Genomic DNA, 16,189 nt, shown 5'->3' with positions numbered 1-16,189 from the left:
GATTCCTTATGGATCCCATCATTAGAACTCGAGCTTGACAAAAATGTGGCTTTAAAACTTGATTTGCTTAACAAACATAACGAAGAGGAAAAATCGCCAAACGTGAACTATGCGTGGTTGAAGAGTTCTGTTCTGGTCATCATCAGCAGTTTCACTTCATCAAATGCGACAGTTTTTAATGAAAATGCTTGATTTTCTGATGTAAATACAAAAATCTCTATACGCATGCCTTTAAGATTTGAGGAGTTCCCTCGATTCCTCATGGATCCCATCATCAGAACTCGAGCTTAACAAAAATGTGGCTTAAAAACTTGACTTGCTTAACAAACAAATCGCCAAACGTGAACTATGCGTCGTTGAAGAGTTCCGTTCTGATCATCATCAGCAGTTCCACTTCATCAAATGCCACTTTTTTGGATGTATATGCTTAATTTGTCGATAAAAACCCAAAAATCACTATATGTATGCCTTTAAGATTTGAAGAGTTCCCTCGATTCCTCATGGATCCCATAATCAGAACCGGGTTTTGACAAAAACGGGACCAATCTCTATGCATATACATACAATCAAAAAAAGAATTTTCAAAATCGGTCCAGTAATGACGGAGACGCTACGGCACATCTTTTTGTCCAATATTCCGCAGTGTCTCAAGACGAAAGTCTTCGACCAGTGTGTGTTGCCAGTGATGACATATGGAACTGAAACATGGCCGCTTACTGTGTGCCTCATAAGAAGGCTCAAAGTCACCCAAAGGGCAATGGAAAGAGCTATGCTTGGAGTCTCTCTGCGTGATCGCATCAGAAATGAGGCCATCTGCAGCAGAACCAAAGTAACCGATGTAGCCCTCCGAATCGCTAAACTTAAGTGGCAGTGGGCGGGGCACATTGCCCGTAGAACCGATGGCCGTTGGGGCGGAAAGGTTCTCGAGTGGCGACCACGTACCGGAAGGCGCAGCGTGGGTAGACCCCCCACAAGGTGGACTGACGACCTGGTTAAGGTCGCAGGAGTCCGCTGGATGCGGGTGGTGCAAGACCGGTCATTGTGGCACTCTTTGGGGGAGGCCTATGTCCAGCAGTGGACGTCCTTTGGCTGATATGATGATGATGATGATGATGAATGACGGAGATATGGAGTAAAAGACATAAAAAAAAACATACAACCGAATTGATAACTTCCTTCTTTGAGATTTGGAAGTCGGTTAACAAACTAATATTAGCCCAAAATCTAAAATAAATGAAGTATCACATAAAAAATAATAAATAAAATAAAGTAAATAAAAAAAGATACTAAAAAGTTGAATTAAAACATACCCATACCATAAAATAAAGCAAAACCAAAAATCAAAACCAAAAAAGGAGGTTCTTAATTCGGTTTTTTTAATGTTTGATATCTCCGTCATTTCAGGATCGATTTTGAAAATTCTTTTTATTAGTTGCGTTGTAACTTACAAGTTTATACATACAGATTGGTTCCGTCTTTGTCAAAACCCAGTTCTGATGATGAGATTTATGAGGAATCGAGGGCACTCTTCAAATCTTGTAGGTATACATACAGGGTGAAATTTAAATCACTGGCCATATTCATTCCAGGCACTAGGTTACACTTAAGGAATCTATTTAGCGAAAAAAAAGAGTACATTTTTTTTTAATTTTCATTTTTCAATTTTTAAATACTTTCCACGAGTCGTGGTCACCCTATTACCACAAATGTAAACAAACCTAATAGTAGGTTTTAACAACAACATCAGCAAAACCCTTATCTGACCTTCACTAAACCTTATAATCGTTGCAATAGGGTCCACCTAGTTAGTGTTGGCGATGGTAGGCAGGTTTATCAATTTCGAGGGTAGTCTAAACCATTCCGCGCTAGCGGTAAACATAACGGTTAGCATAAATGATTAGTCACTCGTCACTCGCCAACCTTAAAATAATAATCGCGCGCGTACTAAGGTTTAAAAAAATGTTTTCGAACCGGGAATATTAGGAAATGGTACGGTGTTATTTATTAAGTGGTGAGTGTTTACGTGGTGCACAAAGATTATACGAAATGGAATCAGTTCCACGCCTTCGCAGACAAGGATTGAATCCAAGAGTACCATCTCGTGGGACTTCGTTAATTGCGTCGACTTTTAATCAAATGTAAGTACATAAGATGATTCAATTTTTTAAATACGCCTGAATGCAAAGATTCCTGACCTAGTTTTTACTCATTGTTTTTAAGCCACGGACGTTTTGTTAATAATCATTAGTCAGAAATAATATTTTAGATTAAAAATGGGTTGCCTTTGCATTTTGATGGCTCTAAGCCCGTTAAAGTATGAAGGAAAAATTAGCAACTTATGTAGGTAAGCGTCTTATCTCGCTGCAATAGGGTTCATAATTGGTGACGCGATTGCAAACAGCGGGAGGGGCGGGGTGTCAATGACCTTAACTGATAAGAGAGAAGCGGGTGTAGTGGGTAGTTGTCGGTTCACCATAACGTACGAGGTTTTTAGGACAACTTGATGATGAGTTATTTCGAAAAAAATGTACTGAGCGGTATTAAAAGAAAAAACACGTGTTTAATATTTTTTAGAGTTCTTTCGGGTGTTTCAATTTGGCCAGTGAATTAAATTTCACCCTGTATAGTGATACTTATGTTTTTATAAACAAACCAAGCATTTACATTTTAAATTGTGACATTTGATGAAGATGATGATCAGAATGGAACTCTTCAACGACGCATAGCTCATGTTTGGAGATTTGTCCTCTTCGTTATGTTTGTTAGGCACGTTAGGTTTTTAAGTCACTTTTTGTCAAGCTCAAGTTCTGAAGATGGGATCCATAAGGAATCGAGGGAACTCTACAAATCTTAATGGCATTGTATAGTGACTTTTGTATTTTCATCACGCAATCAAGAATTTACATTAAGAATAGTCGCATTTGATGAAGTGGTACTGCTGATGGTGATCAGAACGGAACTCCTCAACGACTTGTCCTTTTCTATATGATTGTTAAGCAAGTTACCCCACTGGCAAAACAAGCAAGATTTTGAATTCGACTTCTACCTGAACCTGGACCCGGACGCGGACCCGGACTCGGGATCGCGAATTCAGACACGGACCCGTTTTCTATTTGGTTGGTGTAAATGGTGTTGGTGAATTTTTTGATTAATTCGGGCGAAAACAGGAAGGTTAAGTATCATAAAATGTTAATAAAGAGAAATTGTAAGAGATGGTATTATGCCAACCAACAACTGCAAAGTTTTTTCACATCGGTTTGTGGAAAATACTGTTTAGTTTATCTTTATTTAAAAATAAAAAAATCAAATTCCATGATTTCATTCATGTTTTCTCCACCGTACACAGAATAAATAATGATGTTACTATATCTCATATGTTCAGAATATTATTTGAATAAACTTAGGATAGGATAGTAAACATAAAATGTGTTTTTATATTTTTAAACCCAATTACTTTAATGTATGTGCAATCTACTTAGCACATACATTAAAGTCATATTAAAATTCCATTTTGCGAAATAAAGATTTCAACATTTAACTTTGCAAAAGTAGATAATTGTAATATTCTAAAAGCAATATAAATAGATTAGGTTAGATTCGAGCTACAATGAAATTAGGTTGGGTTCAAGGCAAGGGCCTCAACAAGGGAAAAAAAGGGGGAGGGACTGTTGGCCTGGCTAAGTGAGCCAGAACTCACCCACTAATCCCTACTACTGCCGTAAGCAGGTAATGAATTCCCAATGTATTAGGTATAGGTTTAATAAATTATAAATATATTTTATTGATAACATAATAATATACAAATATGTATAAGCATAAAGGAATAAATAAACCAGTACCCGTATGTGTACAGTAATTACGTATACGGGTCCCACGGATGCGGATGTTGCTTACATAATCTCGTCTCTCAAGGAGTTTCAGCAGGAAAGGCCTTGGCATAATTAAACATTTCCGAAATGAGGGTCCATACCTACCGAATGGAATTGGTTTCATGGTGGTATCAGATGGGTTAATGTAGGGTAACTGATGTACACCTTGCTAACAAAATCTCGTCTGCCAAGGTGTTTCGGCAGGAAAAGCCTTGGCAGACTTATATATTCCTGAAATGAGGGTTCATACCTACCGACTGGAATTGGTTTCATGGCGGTATCAGATGGGTTAGTGTACGGTAACCGATGGTCATCTTGCTTATAATCTCGTCTGCCAAGGTGTTTCGGCAGGAAAAACCTTGGCAGACTTATATATTCCTAAACTGGGGGTTCATACCTACCGACTGGAATTGGTTTCATGGTGGTATCAGATGGGTTAGTGTAGGGTAACCGATGGCGACCTTGCTTACATAATCTCGTCTGCCAAGGTGTTTCGGCAGGAAAAGCCTTGGCAGACTTATATATTCCTGACATGAGGGTTCATATCTACCGACTGGAATTGGTTTCATGGTGGTATCAGATGGGTTAAATTAGGGGTCCCGGTGGCCACCTTTGAGAGCGTCTGCCAAGCACTTCCGGCAAAATAAATACTGGCAGATTTCGCTTTTCTGTGTCTACATGTAAATTTCTAACTGCTGCCATAACTATTATTTCGGTATCAGATGGGTTAAATCAGCCCCTTTTTTCGCACCGGAAGTGGCCTTCTTTTTCGTACTTTCGGCAAGTTCCGCCGTGGCAGACTATCGAATTCGGACTTAGCATCACTTTTATGGGATACCATTGTGCATTTCATCCTGGTATCAAGTCGGTTAGAAATTTTGCGGCCGGCTCTTCTACCATTAAAAAAAACTTTATGATATCGGAAAAAAACAGATATTTCTCTTGCTAAGTTTATGACAATGCTCGTTATGACAATGATGATGCTGGCTGTCCTCCCTCATCGGACTGGATTCTTGTCCAACTCATTCACCTGCCAAGCAATTCGTCTGTGGAATGCTCTCCCTCTGCCTATCAGACAAGCTCAGAGCAAGCTTTCATTCAAAAGCAAGTTGCGTAAGCATTTATTTGAAAGCATTCGAGACGAAATATCTATGTGATATGTCACACTAGGTACATACATAATTATTATATATATGTATGTTTATTTATATATATTGAATTTGTATATACGTAGGTATATTTAAAATGTATATTTGTCTAAGTATAGTATCATAGTAGTCTCGACTTGTGTCTATTCTCATATCCATCATTTACAATCCTGCACCAAACTAACTGTCTCTGTTTAGCCCAATGGTTGACTGGTAGAGAATGCCTCAAGGCGTTAAGTCCGCCAATTGTACTCTTTTTTGTAAAACTGTGCAATAAAGTTTAAATAAATAAATAAATAAAATAAATAAATGAACCCGTAAAATCATATAGTAATCGGAAAAAGTTTGATTCATTTTATCCTCGAGTCACGGAGTGGAATTATGCGAGTGTCTCTAAAAAAAGTTCGCTACATTTATATTACAATGAAAATGCAATATCATCATTTACTCTTTTAGAAATAATATTAAACACATTGCAAACATCCTTTTGTTTTTATTATAAACGTTCATACAAGTTGGTTTCGGAATGAACGCTCGCTTCGCCCCTACTCAAGAAAAAGCTATTTTCTTTATTAATTACTTAATAATCAAGAAAATTATTTACATTTTACATAAATTTATTCATAAAAGTATCCATAAAAATAGCTTTCATCCATTTCCTATGTGATTTATATCAAATATATCAACACAACTTTTTTCGGGGTGTACATGTACAAATTTGAATAAAATGGCCCAACTACGCTCCATAACCATGGACCTGCAACATGGAACAATTAACAGACTAATTACAAATATCTTTTTTACATTACATCTTTTTGGAATTCACCCAATTCTGTACCGAAATTAGTAGGTATCTACCGCCACATATTTTGACTCAGGTGTAGAGCTTGTGAAGCTTGGCTCTATGTACAAGAGATCTGAGTGCGAGCCTTATGCTTTCGTCTTGGCAAAATTTAAATGAAAATGGTTTTGGTGGGATACATGTATACTACCAACAAAATGCCAGCGAATTTACGGGACAGTGTTTAAATGGTAACTACGCTTCCTTATTACATTACATACATCTAAGTTAAGGCATAAAATTTACTAGTGCATACAAACTTAATATAATATACATACATACCTAGAAACAAAACATAATAACAAACTATCCTCCTGCGGAATGGTGCCGTAGCTAGATGCTGGCAGCATTTCCTTGCTGTATCGCAATACTAGAAATACGTTCTACCCGCAACTTATACATATAATTTAATATTAAATCCCCTTGCATTTATCATAACCAGTGCATGATGGGATTGCTGTATGTCTTTGGGCATTTGTTTTAAAGTCTAATTTTAAATTTAAACAATACCTATCATTTTAGGTGCAACGCACATAAATGCTAATATTATTTAACGGGTTAAGCTACATTTTTTAAAAACACCAACTTCCTTGTATTCAAATTGTCTCTCCTACCTATCTTATGTTACAATATCCCTCCGGTAGTAAATATTCCCGCTATAAAAAGTTCCTTAAGTCGCTCAAGCCGATTACGTCCGCCCATAAACCCCTGATATGTTGAAACTTTTGTCACGTAAAAAAAGATTTACTTTTTTTATGTTTTAAATAGCTTAAAAAGATTAAAAAATAACGCATCTTAAGCGTGAGGGTACGCGTGTTAAACGTGAATAATATGTATAATGATAATGCTTAAAATCAGTTTCAGCGTTACACAGGGTGAAACATTTCTAGAGACTGAGCTGAACTGAAAGGATACCTAACCTGCTAGCATGAGTTGCGTTCTCGCGCGCGACTCCATACAACTAGCGCGACTTCAAGTATGGACTCGCGCGCGAGAACGCAACTTATGCTAGACCGCCTAGTGTTATCTAAGTGATCTATACTTAATCGAGTTATTATAATACCAATTTAATAACATAAAACGCAATTTTAACATTTTAGTAGTACACTTTGTCTCTCCAACTGCTACGGACAAAAACGATAGATTTTATTGTAGAATACACACTTATTATTTGAAGTGCTGCGTATTTTTTGAATATGTATTATACAAGGGTATGTATTTAGAAAAAACGGTATTGGAACGTTTTTGCTAAATTTGTTTTTGTATGAAACCTAATTCATAATGATTTTGCAGAAACGTTCCAAAAAGTATTTTATCTTTTTTTATTTGAAAAATTTTACAAAATTTAGTATTTCATTACGTACTTACATAAGAATTAAGAACAAAAGAAAAGCCAATAATAAGAAAGAAAAATCTATTGAAAGGGTTGGGATATGATTACTATCTATATGTTTCCTCAGAGCTTTGAAGGGTTCTATAAAACTGAAGACTCGCCTCAGGTACGAATTGGTACATTGATTGCAAATCGGCTAATTTTGCTGGAGCAAATGGTTTGCCATTAGGCCACAACAAACAGATATCGTTTTTGTCCGTAGCAGTTAGAGAGAATAAGTGTACTACTAAAATGTTAAAATTGCGTTTATCTCAAAATGAGGTCTCTGTGGGTTGGAACGTTATTGCGTAACTACTTCCCATGTCATGTCATTCAATAGGATTACTTGCTAGGGTTGAAACTGACAGATTTTCGCACTAATGTTAAACAAACTGTATCTCAAAAAAACCGGGCAAGTGCGAGTCGGACTCGCGCACGAAGGGTTCCGTACCATAATGCAAAAAAAAAAAACGAAAAAAAGCAAAAAAAAAAACGGTCACCCATCCAAGTACTGACCACTCCCGACGTTGCTTAACTTTGGTCAAAAATCACGTTTGTTGTATGGGAGCCCCATTTAAATCTTTATTTTATTCTGTTTTTAGTATTTGTTGTTATAGCGGCAACAGAAATACATCATCTGTGAAAATTTCAACTGTCTAGCTATCACGGTTCGTGAGATACAGCCTGGTGACAGACGGACGGACGGACGGACGGACGGACGGAAGGACGGACGGACGGACGGACGGACGGCGAAGTCTTAGTAATAGGGTCCCGTTTTTCCCTTTGGGTACGGAACCCTAAAAACGGTTAGAAAGATTAACGTGATTATAATAAGCTAAAAATAAAGTACGTAGCCTGAACAATTCCCAGTTTGCGTAAAAGTCCTTCGTTCTGTTCCATCCGATATAACAATATTATTTATATTCAGATTCACCTAGTGTAAAATAGCTTATTAGTCTTATTACCATATATCGGGGTTTTCGGTGCGGGAACGATTTCGTGTATTTATAACTTTGTTTATTGTAAAATAATGACCAAACTATGAAGTAACGTAGGTCCAAATGTCCTTAGAAATGTTAAATTAGTATCGTTTTTTACAGTTTTTACCTGTTATTTGGTTAGTGTAAAACATTCCCGCACCGAAAATCCCGATTTATGCTTATTACGCGGGATTCTTCATGCTTCAGATCTCTATTTAATGATGCAAGAGTTGGAGTAGATAGCGAACCGCTAGGGAGGGTATTTTTTTATGACCCTATAAACATAGTTACAAATTTCTATGGTCCGCTCGTTTTACATGATATGTCGGGGAGTAAAAATTCGTGCTAATATTGATACCCGAGCAAGCGAAAAATTCCAAAATTGAACCATGAGCGTAGCGAGTGGTTCGAAAAATGGAATCTTGAGCGTTGCGAGGGTTTCAAAGCCCGAGGGTTAAACAAAATTTGCCCTCGAGTGAAACACAAAATTTTTCACCACACCAACCCGAAGCAAATATTAAATGTAAAATATCAAACAAAATCAAATCAAATGTTATTAAATACTTATCATCCAAAATCATCATTTAAAAGTCAATTCTACCAACAAACATAAGAAAACAACTCAAAATTTGCATTTGATTACTTTGCCTCACATGTGAATAAAATGCAACTTTGCTATCAGTTTTTGAAGTGCAAAGTAAGCCTTTCCGAGGTAATGTGGTGAAAAATATAATATTTAAAACTTCCGTGTTTTGAACACATATTAACTCACAGTTATAGACGGGATAAATTACGCGTTAGACCCGTCTATAAATGAGTTAATACATATTTAAAATGTTGACTATGTTTACCTATTACTTCTCCAATTTCATATAGTAGGATTAAGGATGACTCACGTTAGACGGGGCCGTGTCCGGGCCGGAGATTCCGGCGCATCGTTCTCTATGGAAACCATCACGTGATCGCCTGTTATGTCATAGAAAAGAAATATTACAGTACATATGGTCACAGAAGAAATAATAGTACTACCGTACAGAAAGGACACTTCCTACAAACCCGAAGTTTGACAGCGATTCAGGGTCGAATCATGCTATCCCTTTCTAGTATATAGCACTATCCCTTTCGGCTATTTAGGGTTGTCAAAATTCAAGTGATTATCTTATCTGTGGTCGTGCACGCACAAGGAAGTCAAGTGGTGCCAACCCTAATAATTGCTCGGAGCAATGCTGAGCCGAACGGTGCCGAGTTCGACCGAAGTCAGGAGTGTTTCCCCACAGATATGGTGCTCCATTACGACACCCTGTGCTGGTAGAACGGGGTGACTTTCAAATGCAGGGGCGACTTTAAAATTCTAGTTTTTAAGCCATAATATATTTTTATGCGAGATTTTTTACAGTAGGTGAATATGAATATACTATATAGTAATCTAACTAGTTACAGGAACATTTTCAGTAAATAATGAATAATGGTAATTCTATGGCCGTTTTAAATCTATCAAAGTAACCCCAAATTTTCCAAAGTCACCCTGTTCTACGGTACGTAACTAACCTACGTCGAAAATTTAAAGGCCATAATCCATAATGTAGGTACTATTAAACGTTGTAAGATGCGAATAGGTAATGCGTGGGTGCGAATTTCGTACTTGTATCGTAAATTACTATTTCTCAAAAATGGACGGCAAAGTCGACTTTGCCGTTTAAAAAATAGGTTGCGAAGCGCGTAGTTTATGGTCAGTCAAAAATTAAAAAGTTAAAAACATTGCAGTCTCGATTTTGGGACTGCAATGTTGCATACAAATTCCATTATTTGTCGAGTTCCAAACTTTTTAAAAGTTGAAATGGCCATATCAAATGAAGGCACAGGCCCATTAAACAGCCAAACATATGATTAGTACCGCGACTATTTAGCTGTCTCAAATAGGTTGGCGTATTTTCGGCAGAAAAATACACTTCTATTTTATTATTAAAAAAATAAAAAGGCGGCAAAGCTAATTTTTTCAATTGTTTCTACTTTTTTCTGTGAAAATATATACGTAAGAAAGTTGCTTTTGTAAAATATTTCTTTAATATTTATATTTCTTGCACCATTTTTGAGAAAAGCACTATATATGACTCGGCTGGAAGGCTACTTGCTGGCTTCGGATTCAATTAAACGGACTCCCAAGGTCGTCCGTTTAAAACGAATCCTCAGCCTGCAAGTAGCTACTTCCGAGCCTCGACAATAATGTACTATTAAAACCTCCTTCGCCTTTATAAATTGCTGAGCTAGGCCTTGAAATTATATAGCAATGTAGGCAAATTACAATTAGGAATAACGTGTACGCAAATTTATTTTTTAGAAACTTTCCAAGCTTTCAAAGCTTGGACGAAAAGTTTATTATTTCAACGCTGGTTTTAACTTAATAAAATTGGCTAAATTACCATTACGACTTGGAGTTTGCCACTTAAAATATTATTGCTCTTACATAATTATACCATTCCCGACATACATATATACCGGGTGTGGCCTGTAACATGAGCAAAAAATTAAACTGTAGGCTGTACTCCTCATACTGACCAACATTTGTTCAGCGACTTTTAAAAATAACTTGTGGTTTGATTTTTATTACACTTTAAAGTTTATTCTAAGACGCAATGTATTGCGAATTTTGTCATGTTTAAGGCGTGACAAGCAACGTCAATCACCTCGGAGTAATTAACAATGGAGCCGCCATTAACAGGCGTTCCCCTCTGTTTAAAATAGGCGGCCAATGGTCAACCACATGTCAACTATATGTACCCATTTTTGATGTACCCCTCCCCCGCAAAAGACGGCAGACTATTTTGTACCGAACATTTTAGACATGGCGTTTTCGTTGGTTATATCCTCTAAGTCAATCACAATAATATGGCGTGGCGATGGCGTCCATTGAAGATAATATTTATTTTGAATGAAAAATAGGGAGTCTACATACTTCATAATTTTTAAAAGTTGTTGAACAAAAGTGTCACCGTTTGAGGAGTAACTACAATCTATGTTTTAATTCTTTGCTCATGTTACAGGCCACACCGTGTATACAGTAGCGTTCGTTGCATTAATTGTAAATTAACTTTAACTTGATTTTAAACCAGAGACGTAAAGATGCTTTAAGAGCAGCGGTGGCAGCATGGTTGTATTTTTATTGCCTGTCAGCCTGTCACCATGTCTGTCACGTTCGCATTTACATACTTGTTAGAACGTGAACAGGCATGGTCACAGCCGATAAAAATGCGACCGTGCTACCGCTGCAGTTTTCATACTTTTTTGGGATTTTTTATTCTGAATCATTAGCACTTCTGATTCAGACATCTTAACACCGAACGATTTCGTTTTAGATTTAAGATTACACTATTATTGTTCGGTCTCTTTGTGAAGGAGTACTCTGCCCCTCACTACTACACTGTATACATACACATATGTACCTACTCCTTAAGTCTACCTTAAGTCAGATCAGACCACCCTATCTGAGAAACAGGGCCCAAAAATTATTGTAATTTAAAACATGTTTTTGATCTGACTTCTGAGGATAGTTACCATTTATTATTTGCATCGGTTTTCATGTGGTTCGTTTCTTGGGTACCTAAAGGATCGTTTTTAGGGTTCCGTACCCAAAGGGTAAAACGGGACCCTATTACTAAGACTTCGCTGTCCGTCCGTCCGTCCGTCCGTCCGTCCGTCCGTCCGTCCGTCCGTCCGTCCGTCCGTCCGTCTGTCACCAGGCTGTATCTCACGAACCGTGATAGCTAGACAGTTGAAATTTTCACAGATGATGTATTTCTGTTGCCGCTATAACAACAAATACTAAAAACAGAATAAAATAAAGATTTAAATGGGGCTCCCATACAACAAACGTGATTTTTGACCAAAGTTAAGCAACGTCGGGAGTGGTCAGTACTTGGATGGGTGACCGTTTTTTTTTTGCTTTTTTTTTCGTTTTTTTTTTTGCATTATGGTACGGAACCCTTCGTGCGCGAGTCCGACTCGCACTTGCCCGGTTTTGTATATGGAAAGCATCACTTGATCGCCTGTCATGTCATAGAAAAGTAAGCGCCGGAAGCTCCGGCCCGGACACGGGATTAAATGGACCGCCTAATGCCACGGCCACGAAATGCACGCTCCAAGGTTGCACGATTGACTCCGACGCCAACGACAAACGCTATAAATTGGTTAACGCAATCACTGCCAGGGGGCGTGGCCTAGGAACAAACTTGTATGACGGTGGACGCACATGTGCGTCGGGGGCAGTGAATGTGTTAAGACAAATGTACCTATAGCGGTCGGCGTCATTGGCGGTGGCGGGTGGTCCTCGGGTAATAAAGACAAATATAGGTATAGGGACATTGAGTCTCCCCAGCGCACTGAATGTTTTCCTCTTTTACGATTGCTTTACGAGTGAATTGAAAAAAATTGTACATAGTTAAGCACCTGTAATTAGTCTAAAGTTAATTGATTACATTGTGTTACCACAGTTAAGCCAACTATTTAAGTATGTTAGCGTATGCTACCTGACTTACCTATATGTGTACGAATTAAGTACAATAAATACCTAGGTACAATACAATACAATTTACTTACATAGTTAATTTTCGTAACACAAATGATTCAATTAAGTTAAGACTAATGACCAATTCACTCTTACACAGATCCGAGAATTTCACCACTCACCTTCTGTTACTTTCTCGTGTGAAATAGGCCCCCATATTGTATAATACTCCTCCAATATGACTGTGTATCCGATCACGTACTTAATAAGATATGAGCAATCGATTCTGATCAAATATGACAATGGCCAGATTTGGCATAGTTTTATCGTCCATCCTTGACCTCTCTCTGTCTAGAGTAATATTGTTTCTACAAAGGTTCTACGTGAGAAAACTTGATTACTTAGTTGATCTAAATATTTTAATGGCCAGTTTTATAATTTATCGTTTTATAATATATTTTTAATTAATCGATTGCTTATAATGGTTTTAAATTATGTATTGCTTGACATTTGTATAACTATAATCAATTGTTATTTTCCTATCCTGCTTGACGATCATATAAATTTGTATAGAGTGTAAAATAATTTATATCGTAGGTAATTTGACAAGAAAAAAAAAATCTAAATCTATATAATATACAACTGAAAAATGATGAATAACTAAGTTGCTCAAAATGTTATTTTATTCTTCTTCGTCTTCTTTATATTTAAGAGCTGTGCTCTTGTCGGTTATTTTATTAAACTGTCGTTATTCGCAGTCCATCTAATAAGTTCGGTCTATCATCATCACTTGGATTTTTACGATTAGGTACTTACCTACCTAGTACCTACTAAGTTTGAAAAAATAAGAGGCTGCCTCGGCCCGGATCAGGACCGTTCTAGCGTGAATCATCCTAAGACCCGCGTTTACTCAAATCGCCCATTCGTATCTAATGCGAGGGTCAAACTCTTAACCCATACAACGCGGCCGGCATAAAAAACATGAAATAATGAACATCCTCCGACGAAACTCCCTTTCAGCTCACCTACAATGTATTTGTTCTTAAAAAACTTTTCCGTCGAAAATAACATTCCCAAACATGAGTAGTTTAGATGCTGGTCCCCTACTACAAGAATACTGACGAAGAAAAACTGGACCTATAAAAAAACTTTTAGTTCAAATGTGTTAGCAAATACCGACTTTATGCTTCCAGAAAGTGGGTTCGAAATCGAATGACAAGGCTACACAGTTTTGGGACTAGCATAACGTACAAGGATAAGGAATGATGTTTGTTTCCTAAATGAATAAATTTCGAATGAGTGATCATGGTTATTGATAGCCACGTTAGTCCGGGATAGAGACGAGTTAGAGTTTAGACTTACATCTTCATACAAAATACATGTAATTAATTTTAGATTTATATGGTATTGTTTAGCCATAATTCTATAATGTACACATCTAATTGATGCCTACCTAAACGCACACAAGTTTTCCGTTGTGTAATTTATTTTTCTCTACCTTAGATACAGGATTTTCCTAGTTCAGGTAGAAGTCATTAAAAAGACGTACTTTATAAGATATTCTTAACCTAATGTTAAATGTGTGACTATGTTTTTCTAAAGATTCGTAATAGTTCGAATCCCGGTAAGGGCATTTATTTATGTGTTCACCACGTTATAACGTATGTTCCTTTAGTACCCACAACACAAGCCTTACTGAGTTTATTGTGGGACATGATCGATTTATCTAAGAATGTCCCATAATATTTATTTATTAAATATTAATTGCACGATACATGAATACAAATGGCGGTATTTATTGATTCGCCTACGTGCTAATAAATAGCCATGTGATTGTAAAAGCAATTGAGTGCATTAATGTAATTTTTTACAATAATTTTCAGGGCTATACGGTAGTAGCGATCTCTCATTCTTAGCAGTGTTTTACTGAGATACAGTCGCATATAAGAAATCATGAGCTTTGCTAACAAAGTGGTGATAGTGACGGGAGCAAGCTCGGGCATCGGCGCGGCGACGGCGCTGATGTTCGCCAAGGAGGGCGCCGACGTGGCGCTCGTGGCGCGCACGCAGGCCAAGCTCGCCGCCGTCGCCAAAAACATCGAGGCGCTCGGCAAGAAACCTCTTATCATCCAAGCCGATCTCTCCAAGGAGGCTGACACTGCCACCGTCATTCCTAAAACTATAAATCATTTCGGACAACTGGATGTGCTTGTCAATAACGCCGGAATGGCGTCAGAGGGATGCTTGCTAGGTGGCAGGGCGTTACAGGCATACGACGATGTGATGAAGACCAACGTAAGAGCTGTGATCCAACTGACCAGCCTGGCAGCGCCTTATCTGATCCAGACTAAGGGAAATGTGGTCAACATATCCAGTGCAGCAGAACTGCTGACCAGAAAGATACCTAAAACGCTTATGTTCTATGCCGTGTCAAAGGCGGCATTGGGGCACTTCACGCGTTGCGCTGCCTTGGAACTAGCGCCTTCAGGCGTCAGGGTAAATACTGTGAACCCCGGGCCGGTGGAGAATAAATTTATAACCAACAACAAGCTCAGCAATGCCGATGACTTAAAGGGAAGGCTGGTAGGCTATACTGCATTAGGGTATATAGCTAAAAACGACGAGATTGGACGCGTGATTTTATTTTTGGCGAGTGAAAAGGCGAGGAGTATTACTGGTTCAAACTACGTAATTGATAATGGATGCCTTTTAAACTGAATGTTTTATACCTAGGCAAGAACATTATGTTTTTGTATAACTTCTCTTTATTTATTTTTCTTCTTAAGTTAGGTTATTTATAACATGAATATAAAAGTAAAATACAAAAGAACATAAAAAACAATAAAAAAATACATATAAACACATTATAAAAAACCTAACCCAGGGTGCCGCCAGCAGCGGGGCAAGGCCCAAGCTACCGGTGGTCAGGGCTGCAGAGAGAGGAACCGACGTACTATCCGCGCCGTGTCCAAGATCACCGCCTGTATAACTTTATTCTTAACGTAGGTGTTTAGATTCAAAATCAGCAGATTTTTAATTACTTCATGGGTATGGTATAACTTTTAAATAACTCACTTGTTTTATTTATGATTATTACCTTCCTTAATCCTATTTACTAACTAAACTAATATAAACATCGATATCGAAACGGTCGATAAAAAAACCATTCAACCCCTACGAAAAAGCAACGTCAGTGCGACGAGATAACGGGGTTTCCTTATAAAACTGGAAAACCGAATAAAAAACGTACAATTGTCTATAATTATTTAAATTTAGTATCCTGCCCATTATTTTCAATTGAAGACATATCTCATCCAGAAAATATGAATCTTTTCTATGCGACTATCTTGCTCGTTGACTGTACCTACTCATTTCATACCTGCAATACGGCACCAAAGCAATAAGCTTTTTTTTACAATCCGTTACTCCCACGGGAACAATAATATAGGCCTTTGTCCTTTACACCTGCATGAAATAA

At 37.6% G+C, this 16,189-nt stretch overlaps 1 protein-coding gene across 1 annotated transcript; it reads left to right on the top strand.

The window, feature by feature from the left end:
* The first annotated feature begins 14,607 nt into the window (after window positions 1–14,607).
* Window positions 14,608–15,443, top strand: LOC134800249 (3-oxoacyl-[acyl-carrier-protein] reductase FabG-like). The gene has a single exon (XM_063772756.1). The coding sequence runs from the start codon at window positions 14,665–14,667 to the stop codon at window positions 15,427–15,429; it is 765 nt and encodes a 254-aa protein (XP_063628826.1). The 5' UTR covers window positions 14,608–14,664; the 3' UTR covers window positions 15,430–15,443.
* The last annotated feature ends 746 nt before the right edge of the window (window positions 15,444–16,189 follow it).

This window comes from Cydia splendana, chromosome 19, assembly GCF_910591565.1.
Source record: "Cydia splendana chromosome 19, ilCydSple1.2, whole genome shotgun sequence".
Lineage (NCBI taxonomy): Eukaryota > Metazoa > Arthropoda > Insecta > Lepidoptera > Tortricidae > Cydia > Cydia splendana.
Note: the sequence above shows the minus strand (reverse complement) of the source record. Positions and strands in the feature narration are given on the sequence as shown.